Here is a 15,890-nt window from a genome sequence, read left to right as displayed (position 1 = left end):
TAAAAAATGTCATAGTATAGTATGTCGTCCAAATTTCATAAAAAATGTCAGTATAGTATGTCATCAAAATAACGTAAAAAATGTCATAGTATAGTATGTCGTCCAAATTTCATAAAAAATGTCATTGTATAGTATGTCCTCAAAATGTCATAAAAAATGTCATAGTATAGTATGTCGTCCAAATTTCATAAAAAATGTCAGTATAGTATGTCATCAAAATAACGTAAAAAATGTCATAGTATAGTATGTCGTCAAAATTTCATAAAAAATGTCATAGTATAGTATGTCGTCCAAATTTCATAAAAAGTCAGTGTAGTATGTCATAATTGTATAAAACGCTGTAGTACAGTATGTCACAAAACAATGTCATAGTCAATAAAAATGTTCATTTAATGTAATAGTATAGCGAAATCTGGAAACCTTGTGTGGTCCCTAAACGTGATATGAAATCCATGCAATAGATTTCATCCTACTAACTTACAAACTTAAACTTATCCTGAGAAAATATTAATACTTTAACTTCAGTAGCTTACCTTAAATTCCCTACTCGATCGCTGCGTCAAAATGCAGACACCTAACAAGCATCTGTCAGGTTAGGAATGACAACTTGTAACAAATTCCTGGTTGCTTGGCAACTAGTGCCATCTCACCGGTTTTGCAGGAATTACCTCTTCATCAATGCTAATGCCGTTAGCTCATGTTAGCGTTTTCAGTGGACCACTCAGCAGTTAATGCAGAAGTAAGCTGGATTTTGTGTGTGTGTGTGTGAGAACTTTTCCTGAGACCCTCAGTTGGGTGGCTTCCTACATTGGCACTTTGTCGTCGAAAATTGATACAAAAACTACAGTTTAGATAATGATCAAATTAGCAGATTGCAGGAGTGCAGGATATTGCTTTGCACTCACTGGTTGTCAGGCAATCAACAAAGATGCCAAGGAGGTTAAAAAGGGAAGTCATGACATCATATACTCAGGGTCTAACACTTTTGCAGAGTAAAATCCAGTCTGCAGCTGCAGAAAGGCTCAACAGCTGGGGCACCATCAGACCATGGGGATGATTGATTTGTTTCATTAAGGCGTCCACAGTCAGCCTTGAGTCGCAATATATTGTACACGAAAAATAGATATGGGATAAAATTACAATTCTGTTATTACCATAAAGGTCCTTAATATAAGCCAAACAAATGCTTTCTATTGTGAAATTGTTATGTTGTGCATTGGCCGCCATCCATTTGATCATACCATAAAATTTGTCAGGCCGAGCGGACACCATCTCTTTATTTATGGCGCCCTCTGCTGTAACACAGCTCCAGTTACATGCTCACGTCACACCCCATAGCTCCCATGGGGTCAGAGAACATGTCCCAGCCTCCGTTTAATACACTTAGAGACACGAGGACATTACAGAGTGCAATCACTTGTAAAAATATTGACAAGTTGACAGTTTGACCCAATTTTATTCGTTTCCTTTGGAAAACCTATTGTATTTCATCGCAACAACACATTTCAATCTACAGTGTACACTTACAAAGGGCTGTAAATAGGAAGGTCAGCTGAAACACGACTTGGTGCATTTACAGTTAAAGCAAAATGGTTCAGCAACCAAACATTAACCATGAGGTTGGTGCTGGGCGGCGGGTGACTAACAGTCTGAAGAAAGAAAGGACTCAACCCCGACTAGTAAAATATTTACATGGACAGCATTGTAGTGTGAAACGCTGCGTACTCTACCGTCAGGAGGACAAAGTTCCAACACAAAGGCAACAAAAAGAAAAATCAACAGGATCTTAAAAAAGTACAGCAATGACAATTTAAAACCATGTCTCATGTTATTCGTATTTTAGTCCTTGTTTTTTGTCTTTACAAAAATTATTTGACTGTTTCCCTCTACACCCGCTCCTTCCCCGACACTTCTACAGTTAAGACAACAAATTGTTTTAACTTTGCGTGATCAGGCACAGACATGTTGTGGCCTATATTAAAAATATAAAAGAGGATAGTGGAAAGATAATACGGTCTGGTTCGGGATGTTCTTAATCGCTCATCTCCATGTCTTCCTGATGGTGGTCGTCCCCATTCAGTTTGGACTTTTTGGGGATCTGGCCCTCAGATCTCTCCATCTCCTCCGGGCCTTTGGGGGATGAGGCAGAGTCGGAGTCGCTCTTCCTCTCGTCGTCATCCTCCTCTCCTTCCTTTTCACTGTCATACCCTTGCTCCTCTTCATCGTAATCCCGGGTCACCTGTGGAGATAACTAAAGTGAGTTTTTAGCTTTCGTATAAAAAGTGGCCGCCTACTGGGATGTTCAACTGGATGCTAGTAATTTCAGTAGGAAAATCAGTGCTCTGAACGTACCTTAACGTCTCCTTTCTCACTGTCGGACTTGCGTTCCCGATCTCGTTCCTTGTCTTTGCTCTTCTTCTTCTTACTTGTGGAGCGTTCTCTTTCATCTCTGCTGCGGTCCCTGTCCTCCCTCCTGTCTCTGTCCCGCTCCTTCTCGCGCTCCTTGTCCTTCTTCTTCTCTTTCTTGTGACTGTGAACATGACAAATAAATTACTTTTAGCTGTTGTCCTAAACATAACTAAATTAACTGCATGTGAAAAGTGTTTGAGAACTCACCGTCTGGGCGATGGAGACCTGGACAACCTCCTCCTGGGGGACCGAGATGCACTGCGGCTTCGCCTGTGCCTCCTGAGACACAAAGCAATACGTTGCATCACATTATTTGAAAGGAAATACACCTATTGTGACTAGTGTGAGCCTGTATTTCACCATAACAATACATAACAGTGCACTAAGATCACTCACCGACTAATGCTTCGAGACCTCCTGGCACTGCTGTAGCTCTTGGGGGGCGTCTTTGACCTTTTCTTAGACTTCTCCTCCTTCCTCCTGTCCCTATTCAAGACATAGGCAACGTAAACAGAATTAGCAAACAGCAGTGCACTGAAGGAAACAAAAAGCTGATGGACTGGCAGCTTTTGCAAGTGTTGCATTTACAGAAAGTGTCAGGCTTAAATATAAAAAATCATGACTACAACTGCAGCTCACATTCTGCAGCAGTGATCAACATATGTGGTCTGCAATAAAATGAAAAACGCAGCTATTTTTGTGCTGAGGACATCAGTGGAGCTGCTGACCTAGATCTACTGCGGCGGCCTCTATCCCTGGAGTGGGACCTCCTCCTCCGTGGACTCTTGGACCTCCTCCTACTCCTTGAATGGGACCTCCGCCGGGACCTGCTCTTCGAACGTCTGTCAAAATGAAGCAGTGGCACATTTTTAAAAATAGAAAATTACTGACAGAAAATTAAATAAACTGTTCGTGTCTTGTACGGAGTCACTAGAGCCACTTTGTATATCTGACAATACTAGTCAAGAGACAGAATTTGTCATGCTGATGTCTTTACCTGTGTCTTGAGCGAGACCTGGACCGCCTGCGCCGTGACCGCGAACGAGAGCGGGAATGTTTGCGCTTGTCATCCTTCTTATCTGCAAAAACAATGACATAAAGTTAAATGTCTACCAGGTAGCAGAGACTAATGGAACAAATATTCCACAGCTGACTGAACAAATTTACGTCTCACTGTTTAATTAAACAGGACATTAGTGTTTTCACTCATCATACTGAACCCTTAACTGCTGAATAAACAAGTAATCTTCATGTGAAGGGGACATGAGAAAACAGAGCACTCACTTCCTGGTTCAATGGCGGCAGAGATGAGAGACTGGGCCTCTCGGACTCTCTTCATGGCCTCTTCAATCTCCTTGTTGGAGGCATCATTCTTCAGCCCTGGATTCAAGTTCAGTCCAGCCGCTAATGGATTCAATCTGCAAGTGCCATCAGTTATTTAGTTTTTTCCCCCCAACAATTATTGGTTTGCATACCCTGGATGAGTGTGTATGGTTTCTTACTTGGGGTCCATGGACTGCATGAGCTTCAGGAAGTCTGCAGAAAGAGCCTGACAAAGATAAAAGGAGGCTATTAATATTAGAGAGAAATTTAGTTTAAACATGGTGTGACTATGAATGTGACTGATCAAATGCTCACCTGGGGGTTCATGTTAGGGCCCGGCATTCCCATGGCAGCCATTTGCTCCATGTTGGGAGCTCCAAGACCTCCGAATGGCGTCCCTCCCATCTGAAGTAACAAACGCAGACACTATTATAATCTGCAGAGCAACTTTAACTGCACTTTTCTTTTTTGTTCTGAAAATGTCAGTGTGCAGCCTCGTTCTGTGGATGATAAACAAGGCGCAGACTGATAAAGGAGGAAATACAGTGACTGCCAGATGGTTCAGTGAGTGACAACAACCCCGCCCACATGAGTACTGTTTGCGGTGGAAACGCTGAACGGACCTAGGGTCTAGATATAATGTCTGAAAGGCTACTTTTGGTTCAAAAGTACCATACTGAAAGTGTTGGGTGGAAACGGGGCTTAACTGCTGAAGTTCAGTTGTTGGAAAACACCACAGAAAAGTGTAAATATGTTAAAAATACACAAACTATAATTTGGCCAACACTTGGTCAAAGTTGAGATAAAAAAAGAAATTCATATAGCAATAGAAAAAAGAAACCAAAATGATTAGAAACATGATGAAAGCTTTAAAGTCAAACTTAATGTGAAAACTCACTGTTGCCAGAGGATTGGGTGTTGGAAGAAGGCCTCCCCCAGGCATCATTCCTGCCACGGCATTGGCTGGAGCCAGCAGCGACATAGCTTTAGATTCATCAGGAATGACTCCTGGAGAAAAACAACAACATTTCAGTACACGCTCCGAGCAAACATCGATAAACACTCAGACAAGACTTGCAGACAAGCCACCTCAGTCTAACTACTCTGTAGTCAAAATAAAATCTGGTAAAAAAAAAAATCCACTTTTTTTTGTCTTGTCTGTAAATCTTGATCCCTGACTCTTTTGTTGTGAAAGTATGATTGTAGGATTAGCAGCTATGAGTTTATAAGTCACAATACACACTGTGGTCAACACTGCCAAGATTTTATCACCTGTACTTGTTTTTTAAGTCATGAACCAAACGTAAGCAAGCACAGCCAGTTGTCCCGTGGGATGTGCTCTCAACTTTCATTAGATGTTTTATGAACAAGCGACTCGTGCCGGCTGCTTCGCTATAAAGCACACAAAAACATTGAGATACAGAAAACAAAGTTCATGATTTGGGTGTAGACACATGGGTACAATTCAACATCACTTACCATCCATTACCATTACCAATACAGAAACAGAAAAGGCTCACACATATTACCTTTTCTGGGCTTTTGTTGGTGGTTACTTTGTACAATCCCACCGCAAAATAAAATCTTACTTGGCAACGAGATAAATATTGCTTACAAGCTACAGCGTTGCTAGGTTTTAGCCAACAGTCTGTCACTAGAAACACTAAACAATGTCAAAGATAAGCTGCACTAAACAGTTATGGGACTACTGCCAGCAAAAGCTGTGATAAAATCAAGAAAAATGTGCCCAAAGCTGAAGAAACCAAACAGTAAAATCAAAGGGAAAATCTTATGGAGATGATCATCCATGGTGCAATCTGAAAACAGGCTATTTTTTAATCTGACATTTGACATTTTAAAAGGGGAGGGAGAGAGAGAGAGACACACACGCGCACACACACACACAACAGAAAGGACACTTGAGAAACAGGATAAGGCTGCAGAAGACAAAACTGTTGGTGGCATTTTCAGCAGGGCCTGGTATATAGGGCTGGCTGAACCAGGAAAAAGAACTGTAAAACACAACAACAAAAGAAACACCACTGTTAAACGTGAGATTCACTCAACTCTTTCAGAGTCATGTGTGGAGAGGGTCAATAAAAAAAAGCATTTTACTGCAACATCAAGCAGAGGCTTATTAAAACTACTTTTATCTCTTGTGTGTTAGTAAAAAATTTGGAAATACAGATGCACAGTGTAAAAATAATAACCAAGCTTTGGCACATGAAGCGAGTAAACGCCAAAGGCAGTTTGTGCGCTTATCATGATTAACAACCAGATTATATGCTAATCATCTTCCACAACATCTGCTGAAAGTCACTGTGCTGATGATGGCACACACCTTCAACATCTATTCTAGCATGCACAGCTGATTAGTCCATCTATCCTGCATGCTCTGTGCTGGTGTAGGGATGTCCCGAACATTGTTCCCTGATCTGATGCGTTTAATATGAGCATTACGCCAAAGTCCTGATCCAGTGTTTATATTTATCTCTAATGAAGCTGCACAGTGCACACTTTGCCCAGTCATGCTAAATTACATTTAATACGGTGATCCAGTTGGGTCAACAGATTCCTTTTTTATCACTGTAAATCAATACAACAAAATCTAATGCACAGAACAGACCTAATAAAAAAAAGTAATAATGGAGGGGATAAGATATTCATTCATACTCTACACACACACACACACACACACACACACACACACACACACACACACACACACACACACACACACACACACACACACGCAGTGCCAACGTATGCCGTTAACGTTGAATAAGTTACAATTATTGCACATAAAACAAATAAATGAATAAAGTTACTGCACACGCTGTAAGTATAAATATTAAATATTACTGGCTGTGTGATTTCAGTGCAACATTCAGTGTAGTAACTGTTCAACAGTCTGCTGGTGTGTTTCAACTGTCCGATAACGTCTGCCTGAGGGCAGAGGGGAGGTGAAAATGTCTCCCAGGGCAGGTAGGTGTGTGTGCGTTATAAAAAACAAAGCCACATCCTCAACACCCACACAGGTAACGTCTTCACTTGGGTGGCTGATCAGACGTCTCCTGAGAACTGTGTGCACCTTTAGACTGTGATCTGATTGACATCTTGTATCAACCAAACACCAAGCTTAGCCCCGCCCACCTTCAACCTAACATTTTGTCTCATCAGCCAGTAACTGAAGACACCTGTGTGTACATGAAGGGTGTTTAAATGTTTCCTTCAGCGTTGTGTGTCATATCAATGGACAAAGGAGTGTCAGCGTGGTCTTGTCGTGGCAATAAATAAACTACATGTATGCTATGTAACATAACTTATACAATATGCCAACATTTAAACAGTTTTTTAGGTGTACAGCATCTGGAAAATGTTGCTGAAATTGAGCCAAAGCAACTAGCTTACAGTGGATTTTCTCGTGGATGCATGCCGTCAGTGTTGATATAAACTGAAACTCACTGTTAATGTTTACTGGTTCAAGCACAGTGGGAGATTTAGACAGCTGGCGTATCCAGAGTGCAAAAGCTTCAAATATAAACAGAGGATCAGAAATGGTTCAAGCTTAAAAATCATTACCAATAATCGAAAAACTGTCTTGATCTACCAGCGGATCTGCTCGGGGCATCCCTAGTCTGGTGCATGCCTACTAATCAACATACATGTTAATTAAAAAAATATTTGAAATTCTTTGACCATGTGAGGAATTGAGATTTCCCTGCACCCTCTCCCACCACCCCCTCATTTTGCATAAGAGTTGTGTGGCTAATTCAAAAAATAAAAAAATAAAGATGCCTTGGACAGAGAGAAAAAATAAAGAGTTAATGTTTTACTGCAGAACAACAGAGAGAAGGGGGCTTGCGAGCCTGGTGCCATTATTTTTTCTAATCTCCTGATGGCAGCAGAGGACCACTTTCAGCCAGCAAGGAAGGGGCTCTCTGCAAATGACTTGTCCACTATGAAAACCACAACACAAATAACAGAGAGAGAAGTTTACAGCTAGATTGTCAGACATGGACACAAATGTACATTTTCCCTTTTTACATACCTAGAAATGCCAAGCACTGAGAAGCTTAGCGAATTTTTGCTTGGTCACAAAAAAAAAACTCACAATGGCTCAGATAGTGTTTGCAATTCTATCAAAGACAACCTACACATTGTGATGCATGTTCAGAGATAGCCATGTGAGTGAGACGAGGACAAATAAGAGACACCCACCTTCAGCAAAAGGGACCACGATCAAGGCTCGGTCCACGAAGACAGTGTTCGTCAGGTGTTGGGAAACTCCCACCGACTCAGACTCAAGGAACTTTACAAAACAGACACGTGAAGTCACAGGCAAGGGAGAGTCACTGGAAGAAAATACAGATATGTTGTGCAAAGAATACAAACAAGGAGACCCAACATGCCTTCTTCAAACTGACCTGAATGAGCTTTGTGTCCCCAGAGACAACCAACTTTCAGCTACTCTCTGCCTCTGATTAGACCAACAATCCATCTTAGAAATATTTTTTCACAGTGTGCTGTAAAACAGGACTGGAAATTGGCAGGTGGCTGCTAGATTTGTTTCACTCACCAGCTAAAAGTATGGTAGGTGGACAAAAATTACAACCCTGGTTGTAGTGTTAGCACATTGATTTTTAACAGATCGTCAATAAGCCAAGATCAGTGTCAATCAGTGATGCTTTGAATATCTTCTGTTGTTACAGTCCTTGACGTCCTACCTGCTGAGAAGCCAGGTGTAAATCGATACAGGAAAATACAAAGCAGAGAACAATTATTTCTTACTACTGTCAATGTTAAAATACTGTAAACAGAGTATGTATCGCGGGAGCTCATTAGCATCCCGAGTGAGATGTAGGGAACCCGAGGGATTGCCGGCAGGAAGTAACTGACATAACAATATTAACACTGAGCTAATTTGTTTTTCCACTTAGTGTAGTATCAGCATTTACTACGTTAAGCAGATGCTGTTACAGCTAGGGCTGCCACTCGGAGGAGGGATCCCTCCTGGGTTGCCTTCGCTGAGGTTTCGACCATTTTTCACCCCATTAAAGTTGTTTTTTTGTGTTTATTTGAGGGACCAAGAACAGGGGGATGTTGTGTGCTGCAAAGCCCTGAGGCAAATTGTGATTTTGAGCTTTCTAAATTAAATTTAACCTTGTTTACAAACATTATTATTATTATTATTATTATTATATGTTGCATTTATTTTTTTACTGCTTACGATCAGCCCCTCAGGTGCAGTATCAGCACTGTTTTAACTGACTTCCATCAGTCAATAACGTAAAATCAGCCATTCAGGCTCTCTTTATTATATTCTGCTCCTTTTTGATGCTTCCTTATTATATGTCTTCCTGTTTTCTTATTATACTGCTCTTTATTTTTGTACAGTGTACTTATTGTACGTACTTTGCTACATACTTCATTTTATTTTCTACTGATGCTTCCTATTTGCACTAAAAGCATTATCTTATCTTATCCTATCTTATTATTGGTTAATTTGACAATTACTTGACCAAATACTTGATTAAATTTCCTTAAAATATCAGATAAAACACACCATAATCTATTTAGCCTACAATGATTTAAAGCAGAGAAAGACAGAGAGGGCTAGTATTTGATATTTTACAGGGGTGAAACTGTTCATTAACTCACAATAATATTGACAATAACATATGATGGTTTTAAAGGTGATTTGTCAAACAAAAATGTTGTGCTTAGGCTATTCTCATCACTCAAATGTGACGATTTACTAGTTTGATTTTTATTTTTTTAAGCACTGCAAACTAAATAACTTTAACTTGACAATAGCAAGTTGTAATGGCAATTTTTTTAAATTTATTTTCTCACGTTTTGGGGCTCAACACTTAATCATACACAAATTACAGATTATCAAATGATTAACATAATATATAGTTGAAATCCTTGCATTTTGGCTTGAAAACTGATTCAACAAGTAACACATTATCAAATTTGTTGATGATTAGATTGTTTGATTAACCTTTATCAGCTCTATTTACACCCCAGAGTCTGTGGAGTAAATGCAATGTTGCAGTAAGTGCTAAATACCCGACATGATATTATATAACGTGATCCCTGTGTGATGGTCATGCGGTGGTGTTGAGGGGAGTGACTGCTGCTGCATTCACTGGAGGCGCGGGCAAACGTTAGCATTAGCATTAGCATACCGTGCAGCGAGGCCTACTCGACACCACAGGCCTCAACACAAGCCTAGCGTGAACCAGGTAAGATAGGTACGACAGCGTTTCACCTATTAATAGTACACAATACTCACTCAGGTGGAAACAGTTTGAGTTCCTCTATGTTCCCGAGGAATCCAAACAGAGTCCTCATTTGTTCGGACGTTGTGCTCGGGGAGACGTTTGTCACCTGAATGACGTGCGTGTTGGAATTCATTTTCTCGAGTACCGATCAAACTGCCTCAGTTTAAAACAAAAAAGACGAGCTAGGAAACGTTTACGATGAAAACAACATCAGGCGGTTACAAAAGTTAGCATCTTTCCTGTAGGTAAACGGTTATTAACATTTGCTGCGGGCGAATACACGACGGCCGCGAGCACAGAGCAACAATGCCGCTGCCGAAAATGTCGTGAGGCAGGGATGCTGCTTTCACGTGCAGATTTGTAAGCTCGTACTAATGAGTTCCTACCTAGCAAATCCAAGTTGTCCCATTTAAAATGGAAAGAAAAACATGGCTATATTTTTGTCTGATAGTTACCTTCGGTGGAACAAGTACAAGTACCAATTAACGGCAAATTAATTACTTTTAAGGTTCACTTCTAGTATACATTAACATACTTTCTGGCTTTTCTTTGTAGTGATCTTATTTTGTGTTTTTTCTTGCTTGTTTTCCAATTTATTCTGTATTTTTGTTCTGTGTTGTCTGTCTATAACGTATGCTACTGCCTGTCTTGGCCAGGACACTCAGATTTTTAATCTCAAGAGTTTTTTTCTGGTTAAATGAAGGCTAAATAAATAAAACTAAAAAAAATAAATAAAAGAAATGACCATGTAGGGATTCAAGGACTTTATACTTTATGTATTTTATCAACACATTATTTACTATTTTTTGAGGCCAATACTGTTATCAAGATATGTGAGTTTACATACTAAAATATATTTTACACTGTAAAACTCCACTTGTCTGTACTCTGGCAGACAAACTCTGTAATGGCGACACTGTGTCTAAATTAGGCTACCTCAAACCTCGTTTGGCATTTGCAGCTGGAGCTGCAATGATTAATGGATTAGCCTCATTAGCTGCCAATTTAAGTTAATCTTTAACTAGTTTGATAATTGAGTAATCAGTTTGAGTAATTTTATATGAAAAAAAAGTCAAAATTCTCAGATTCCATCATCTCAGATGTGAATATTTACCAGTTTCTTTACTCCTTTATGACAGTAAACTAAATATCTTGAGGTTGTGGAAAAGAAAAGACATATAAAGATGCCATTTATAATGTTTCTTCAACAAAAAAACATCAGCTGATACAGTGGCTTGAGCAGTCTCTAGTAAAATAATAAAAAAATAATAACTTATCTGTTCAGTAAACGTGCTGGAGTTAAAGTGGACCTACAATACTTTTCTGCTAAAATGCAATAGAGTAGCCCATAAATTAGCATCAAATGGAAAAACTCAAGTAATAGACCCCCAATTTGTACTTTTATGGTACGTCACTAACTGTTTTGAGTTACTTCAACCTTTGATATTTACATAAAGAAGAGGAGAATATGTGCATCATGTACAATATAGACCTATGATCCTTATTCGTGTTATGATGTTTTCTATTCAGGAGTATCATTTCTGGTGTAAAAACAAACACACTGCAACTCCACCAGTCCCTTAGTTAAATTGTTATTATGGTTTTAAAAAGAATATTTTCAGTTTTTGGTCATTTGAAATACTGAGTAAAATCTGATTGTATTCAGAAATAATTAAATTAATAAAACTTTAATATCTCTACAGCCAATTCTCATTAATTTCTGAGTATATATAATGCTAAAATTCTAACTCTCATTTTTCCAACTGCACATGAAGGCAGCCTGGCTCGGAATACGGCTGAATCCATAGTGGGTGTGGCCAAAGTTGTGTCACAGCATTTAGTTGCTAGGCTGCTAACGCTAGCTTGGAGCTAGTGGTTTATCCAAATAGCATTAGCGCCGTTTTCTCTTCGAAATCTCAAAGCCATGCAAACACCGGGATATTTTAGGAACGACAAGTGAGTGCAGCGACAAATTAGTAATTTTAAAGTATCAAACAGGGCCTGTCTATGTGCTGGGGTTAAACAAACAGCGTCGGAGGGCAACTCAGCGACCCACATATAACGTTAGGCGCAAAGTCGTCGCTTGCTAACTTAGCATCCTCGCTCCTGGCTGGTATGTCAACAGGTTGTTGCAGTGTACGTTACTGGTAATATTTGGATTAAATGGCATCCCGTGAACGTTAACGGTGTTGTTCAATTTCAGCGTAACGTTAGCAAATGTTGCTTTGCTTCATAAACGTGAGGATCCAGTAACACGGGTCGAACAAGCTGTCAAGATGGACCTGCAGAGATCAACGACATGAGACAGAAAAGTGAGTGCGCTTCCGTCCTCTCTGCAGAGGTAAACCACATTTTCTGTGCATGGTAACAACGTGGATTAGACGGCGCAACACTGGCGGGAAATGCATGCAAATATTACCTGCAGAGCTGGAGCCCCCCCAACGCAACATACTCACTGGCCACTTTATTAGGTACACCTTGCTAGTTTTGCCTTTAGCACTGCCTTAATTCTTGGTGTCATATATTCAACAAGGTGCTGGAAACATTCCTCAGAGATTTTGGTCCATGTTGACATGATAGCATCACACAGTTGCTGCAGATTTGTCGGCTGCACATCCATGATGTGAATCTCCCGTTCCACCACATCCCAAAGGTGCTCTATTGAACTGAGATCAGGTGACTGTGGAGGCCATTGGAGTACAGTCAACTCATTGTCATGTTCCAGACACCAGTTTGAGATGATTTGAGCTTTGTGACATGGTGCGTTATCCTGCTGGAAGTAGCCATCAGAAGATGGGTACACTGTGGTCATAAAGGGATGGACACAGTCAGCAACAATACTCAGGTAGGCTGTGGTGTTTAAACCATGCTCAGTTGGTACTAAGGGGCCCAAAGTGTGCCAAGAAAATATCCCCCACACCATTACACCACCACCAGCAGCCTGAACCATTGATACAAAGCAGGATGGATCCATGCTGTCATGTTGTTTATGCCACATTCTGACCCTACCATCTGAATGTGGCAGCAGAAATCAAGACTCATCAGACCAGGTGACGTTTTTCCAATCTTCTATTGTCCAGTTTTGGTGAGCCTGTGTGAACTGTAGCCTCAGTTTCCTGTTGTTAGCTGACAGGAGTGGCACCTGGTGTGGTCTTCTGCTGCTGTAGCCCATCTGCTTCAAGAGAACTGCTGCTCACTGGATATTTTCTCTTTATCAGCCCATCCTCTGTAAACCCTAGAGATGGCTGTGTATGAAAATCCCAGTAGATCAGCAGTTTCTGAAATACTCAGACCAACCCATCTGGCACCAACAACCATGCCACGTTCAACGTCACTTAAATCACCTTTTTCCTCATTCTGATGCTCGGTTTGAACTTCAGCAGGTTGTCTTGACCATGTCTACATGCCTAAATACACTGAGTTGTTGCCACATGATTGGCTGATTAGCAGGTGTACCTAATAAAGTGGCTGGTGAGTGTAATTAATTGCCCTAAAAATGTTTTAAAGATGGTCTCTACTAAATGTGAAGGTAACTACCTGGAAGTTGCACAAGTTTTAAACCTATTACTGTTTCTGGCAGTCAGTGCAATCTGTGTGTGTGTATGTCCAGACTAAACTGAGTTTTCTTTCTCTTACAGGAAAATGTTGGCAACTTAGAGTAAATGTGAACTGGAGGGACACAAAATGATGAATGTTTTCCCACGCACATTCCCATTCTCATGACGCCAGCAGGGAGATATGGGCATCCTCAGACTGGTAGCCAGAATCATGGGTAGGATCAGTACTTTCAGGTCCTATCAGTTTGTGCTTCTCCTGGCCGCAGCGCTTGCTGTCGTAGCTTTTTACTACTTTGGCTCAGAGAAGCAGAACTTCTCCAGCACCACAAAGCGGATCAAGCAGACCCAGGCCAGCCACAATGCCAACAGGAACGATGCTGACCTAACTGTGGACACCAGGCTCTCACAGATGACTGGATCTGAGGAGCAAGGAGAGGAAGAGCAAGATGTGGGAGGAGAGAGCGATAGATTTGGGCCTAGGAAAGGGGACGGACGCTACCACGCACTCATGATGTTCACCAAGGTGGACAAGAGCCGGAGCCTGCAGGACAAGTTTAAGGTGGCCATGTTGTCTATGGTGAAGCATGGACGCTTCATGGAAGGAGAGGTGTTGGTCCTTCATTTTGTGAGCGACGAGGCCAGCAAAGAACTGGGAGAGAGGATGCTGCAGGAGTTTCTCCTTGACGCAACATTCAAGCATGAGGTAAGGCAGTCTAAAAATGTGTTGGCACTGTACCATGGCTCTGTTATCTGTTTGTTTTTAATATAAGAAGTTAGGTCTCATGCTACTGAGATAGTGGATTCGTTTTTTTACATTTTAAAGAATGTACTTGAGCTAAGTCAGAGCAGATAAGAAGCTAGTGTTAAGATCTTTGTAGTGAAGCGGCGCCCCAGAGACACATCTTGTATTTAACTGCACACAGTCTTACATTATTTCAACATTCAACACCTCAGAGTCTGATGGAAAAGAGCAATCACAAGTTAACTCTGACTAGGAGAGTCATCTTTGCCCCTAAGCACAACATTTTGACAGACTATATTCATCTTGATTTCCCGACAGATTTCTAACAGGAAGAAATAAGAAATCCAAAAATATTTTAAAAACATCACGTTGCCTGTCTATATAAATTGAACATTTATATTATTCAGCTTTTGTTTGACATGGTATCCAGCCTTAGGGGGGCTTGGCTAAGCCTTAGAGATAGAGTAAGGAGCTCAGACATCTCGAGGGAGCTCGGAGTAGAGCTCCTGCTCTTTTGTGCCGAAAGGGGTCAGTTGAGGTGGTCCGGGCATCTGATCAGGATGCCTCCTGGGTGCCTCCCGTTAGAGGTGTTCTTGGCACATCCAATTGGTAGGAGGCCCCGGGGGTAGACCCAGAGTATGCTGGAGGGATTATATATCTCGTCTGGCCTGGGAATGCCTCTGGATCCACCAGGAGGACCTGAAAAGCGTTGCCGGAGAGAGGGGTGTCTGGAATACTTTGCTCAGCCTGCTGCCCACGCAACTCAGCTTTGGATAAGCGGTTGAAAATGGATGGATGTGATCCAGTCTTTTCTGAACATCTATACGTGAAGGCGAGGCAGAAAGCCTGATGCCACAGACAGGGATGAGATCCAGTAGTTGTACAAATACAGATAACACAAGGATGCAGGTTTCATTTCATTGGTGGGGAACAAACATTAAATTTCCTGCATTCTGGTGTAGTTTTATGCACCAGTTTATGGTGGAAATGTCTTTAATCACTTAAAGAAAAACACAGAATTCAAGCGAGACCGAGTGACAGACACAGAACGCTGTTTTGGACTCTCTCTGGATGAGGCAAAGTTTAAGTTTTTGTGCCTTGCTCTTTATCAGAGGTTGAACTAACTGAAAACCCTTCTGATCAGGGTAATACAGGTTCATTCTGTACTGACAAATAAAACACACCGTCATACTGAATCAATACAAGAAGCAATTTGCCCCATATTTTCGTGCACAGAACTGTCAGAATTAGGGCTGCCACTAACGATTATTTTCACTGTCGACTAATCTGTTGATTATTTCTTCGATTAGTCGACTAATCATTTTAGCAAAAAATGTGTTAAAATGTTGAAAAATGTTGGTCTGTCTCGCCCAAACCCCAAAATTACGTCATCTAATGTCTTGTTTCCTACTCAAGCCGAAGGGTTTTAGTTCACTGTCATGGGAGAGTGTGTAAAGCTGCCAATATTTCAACGTAAGAAGCTGCAATAAGAGTATTTTGGGGTACTTTTATAGTACTTTTCTACGATTAGTCGACTACTAAAATAGTCACCGATTATTTTAATAGTCG

General features: G+C 40.9%; 2 protein-coding genes across 11 annotated transcripts in view; one reads left to right on the top strand and one right to left on the bottom strand.

The window, feature by feature from the left end:
- Window positions 1-1,436: 1,436 nt before the first annotated feature.
- On the bottom strand, window positions 1,437-10,367 carry LOC126396944 (serine/arginine-rich splicing factor 11-like). 4 transcript variants are annotated; one of them, XM_050055331.1, is made up of 12 exons: window positions 10,034-10,367; window positions 7,954-8,087; window positions 4,631-4,740; window positions 4,048-4,137; window positions 3,912-3,958; window positions 3,694-3,827; window positions 3,407-3,488; window positions 3,138-3,251; window positions 2,806-2,895; window positions 2,617-2,688; window positions 2,353-2,530; window positions 1,437-2,251 (listed from the first exon to the last, which is right to left on the bottom strand). In XM_050055331.1, exons 1-12 carry the CDS (start codon window positions 10,153-10,155, stop codon window positions 2,033-2,035), a joined length of 1,392 nt encoding a protein of 463 aa, XP_049911288.1. In that variant the 5' UTR covers window positions 10,156-10,367; the 3' UTR covers window positions 1,437-2,032. The 4 variants fall into 4 exon arrangements, with proteins under 4 accessions (XP_049911288.1, XP_049911289.1, XP_049911290.1 ...); XM_050055332.1 differs by having other exon boundaries at window positions 1,437-2,239; window positions 10,034-10,366; XM_050055333.1 differs by lacking the exon at window positions 10,034-10,367 and adding an exon at window positions 5,005-7,691 and having other exon boundaries at window positions 7,954-8,090.
- Window positions 10,368-11,858: 1,491 nt separating this feature from the next.
- The window catches only part of xxylt1 (xyloside xylosyltransferase 1), a 47,131-nt gene continuing 43,099 nt past the window's right edge, over window positions 11,859-15,890 (top strand). Inside the window, exons 1-3 of one of the 7 annotated variants that reach the window (XM_050055337.1) lie at window positions 11,859-12,135; window positions 12,226-12,334; window positions 13,661-14,282. In XM_050055337.1, coding sequence (XP_049911294.1) covers window positions 13,761-14,282 — 522 coding nt within the window. In that variant the 5' untranslated portion in view covers window positions 11,859-12,135; window positions 12,226-12,334; window positions 13,661-13,760. The other 6 variants (XM_050055339.1, XM_050055338.1, XM_050055343.1 and 3 more) reach the window with 6 other exon arrangements.

This window comes from Epinephelus moara, chromosome 10 (assembly GCF_006386435.1).
Source record: "Epinephelus moara isolate mb chromosome 10, YSFRI_EMoa_1.0, whole genome shotgun sequence".
In the NCBI taxonomy this organism is placed as follows: domain Eukaryota; kingdom Metazoa; phylum Chordata; class Actinopteri; order Perciformes; family Serranidae; genus Epinephelus; species Epinephelus moara.
The sequence above is the reverse complement of the archived record's forward strand: the minus strand, read 5'-3'. Positions and strand labels throughout refer to the sequence as shown.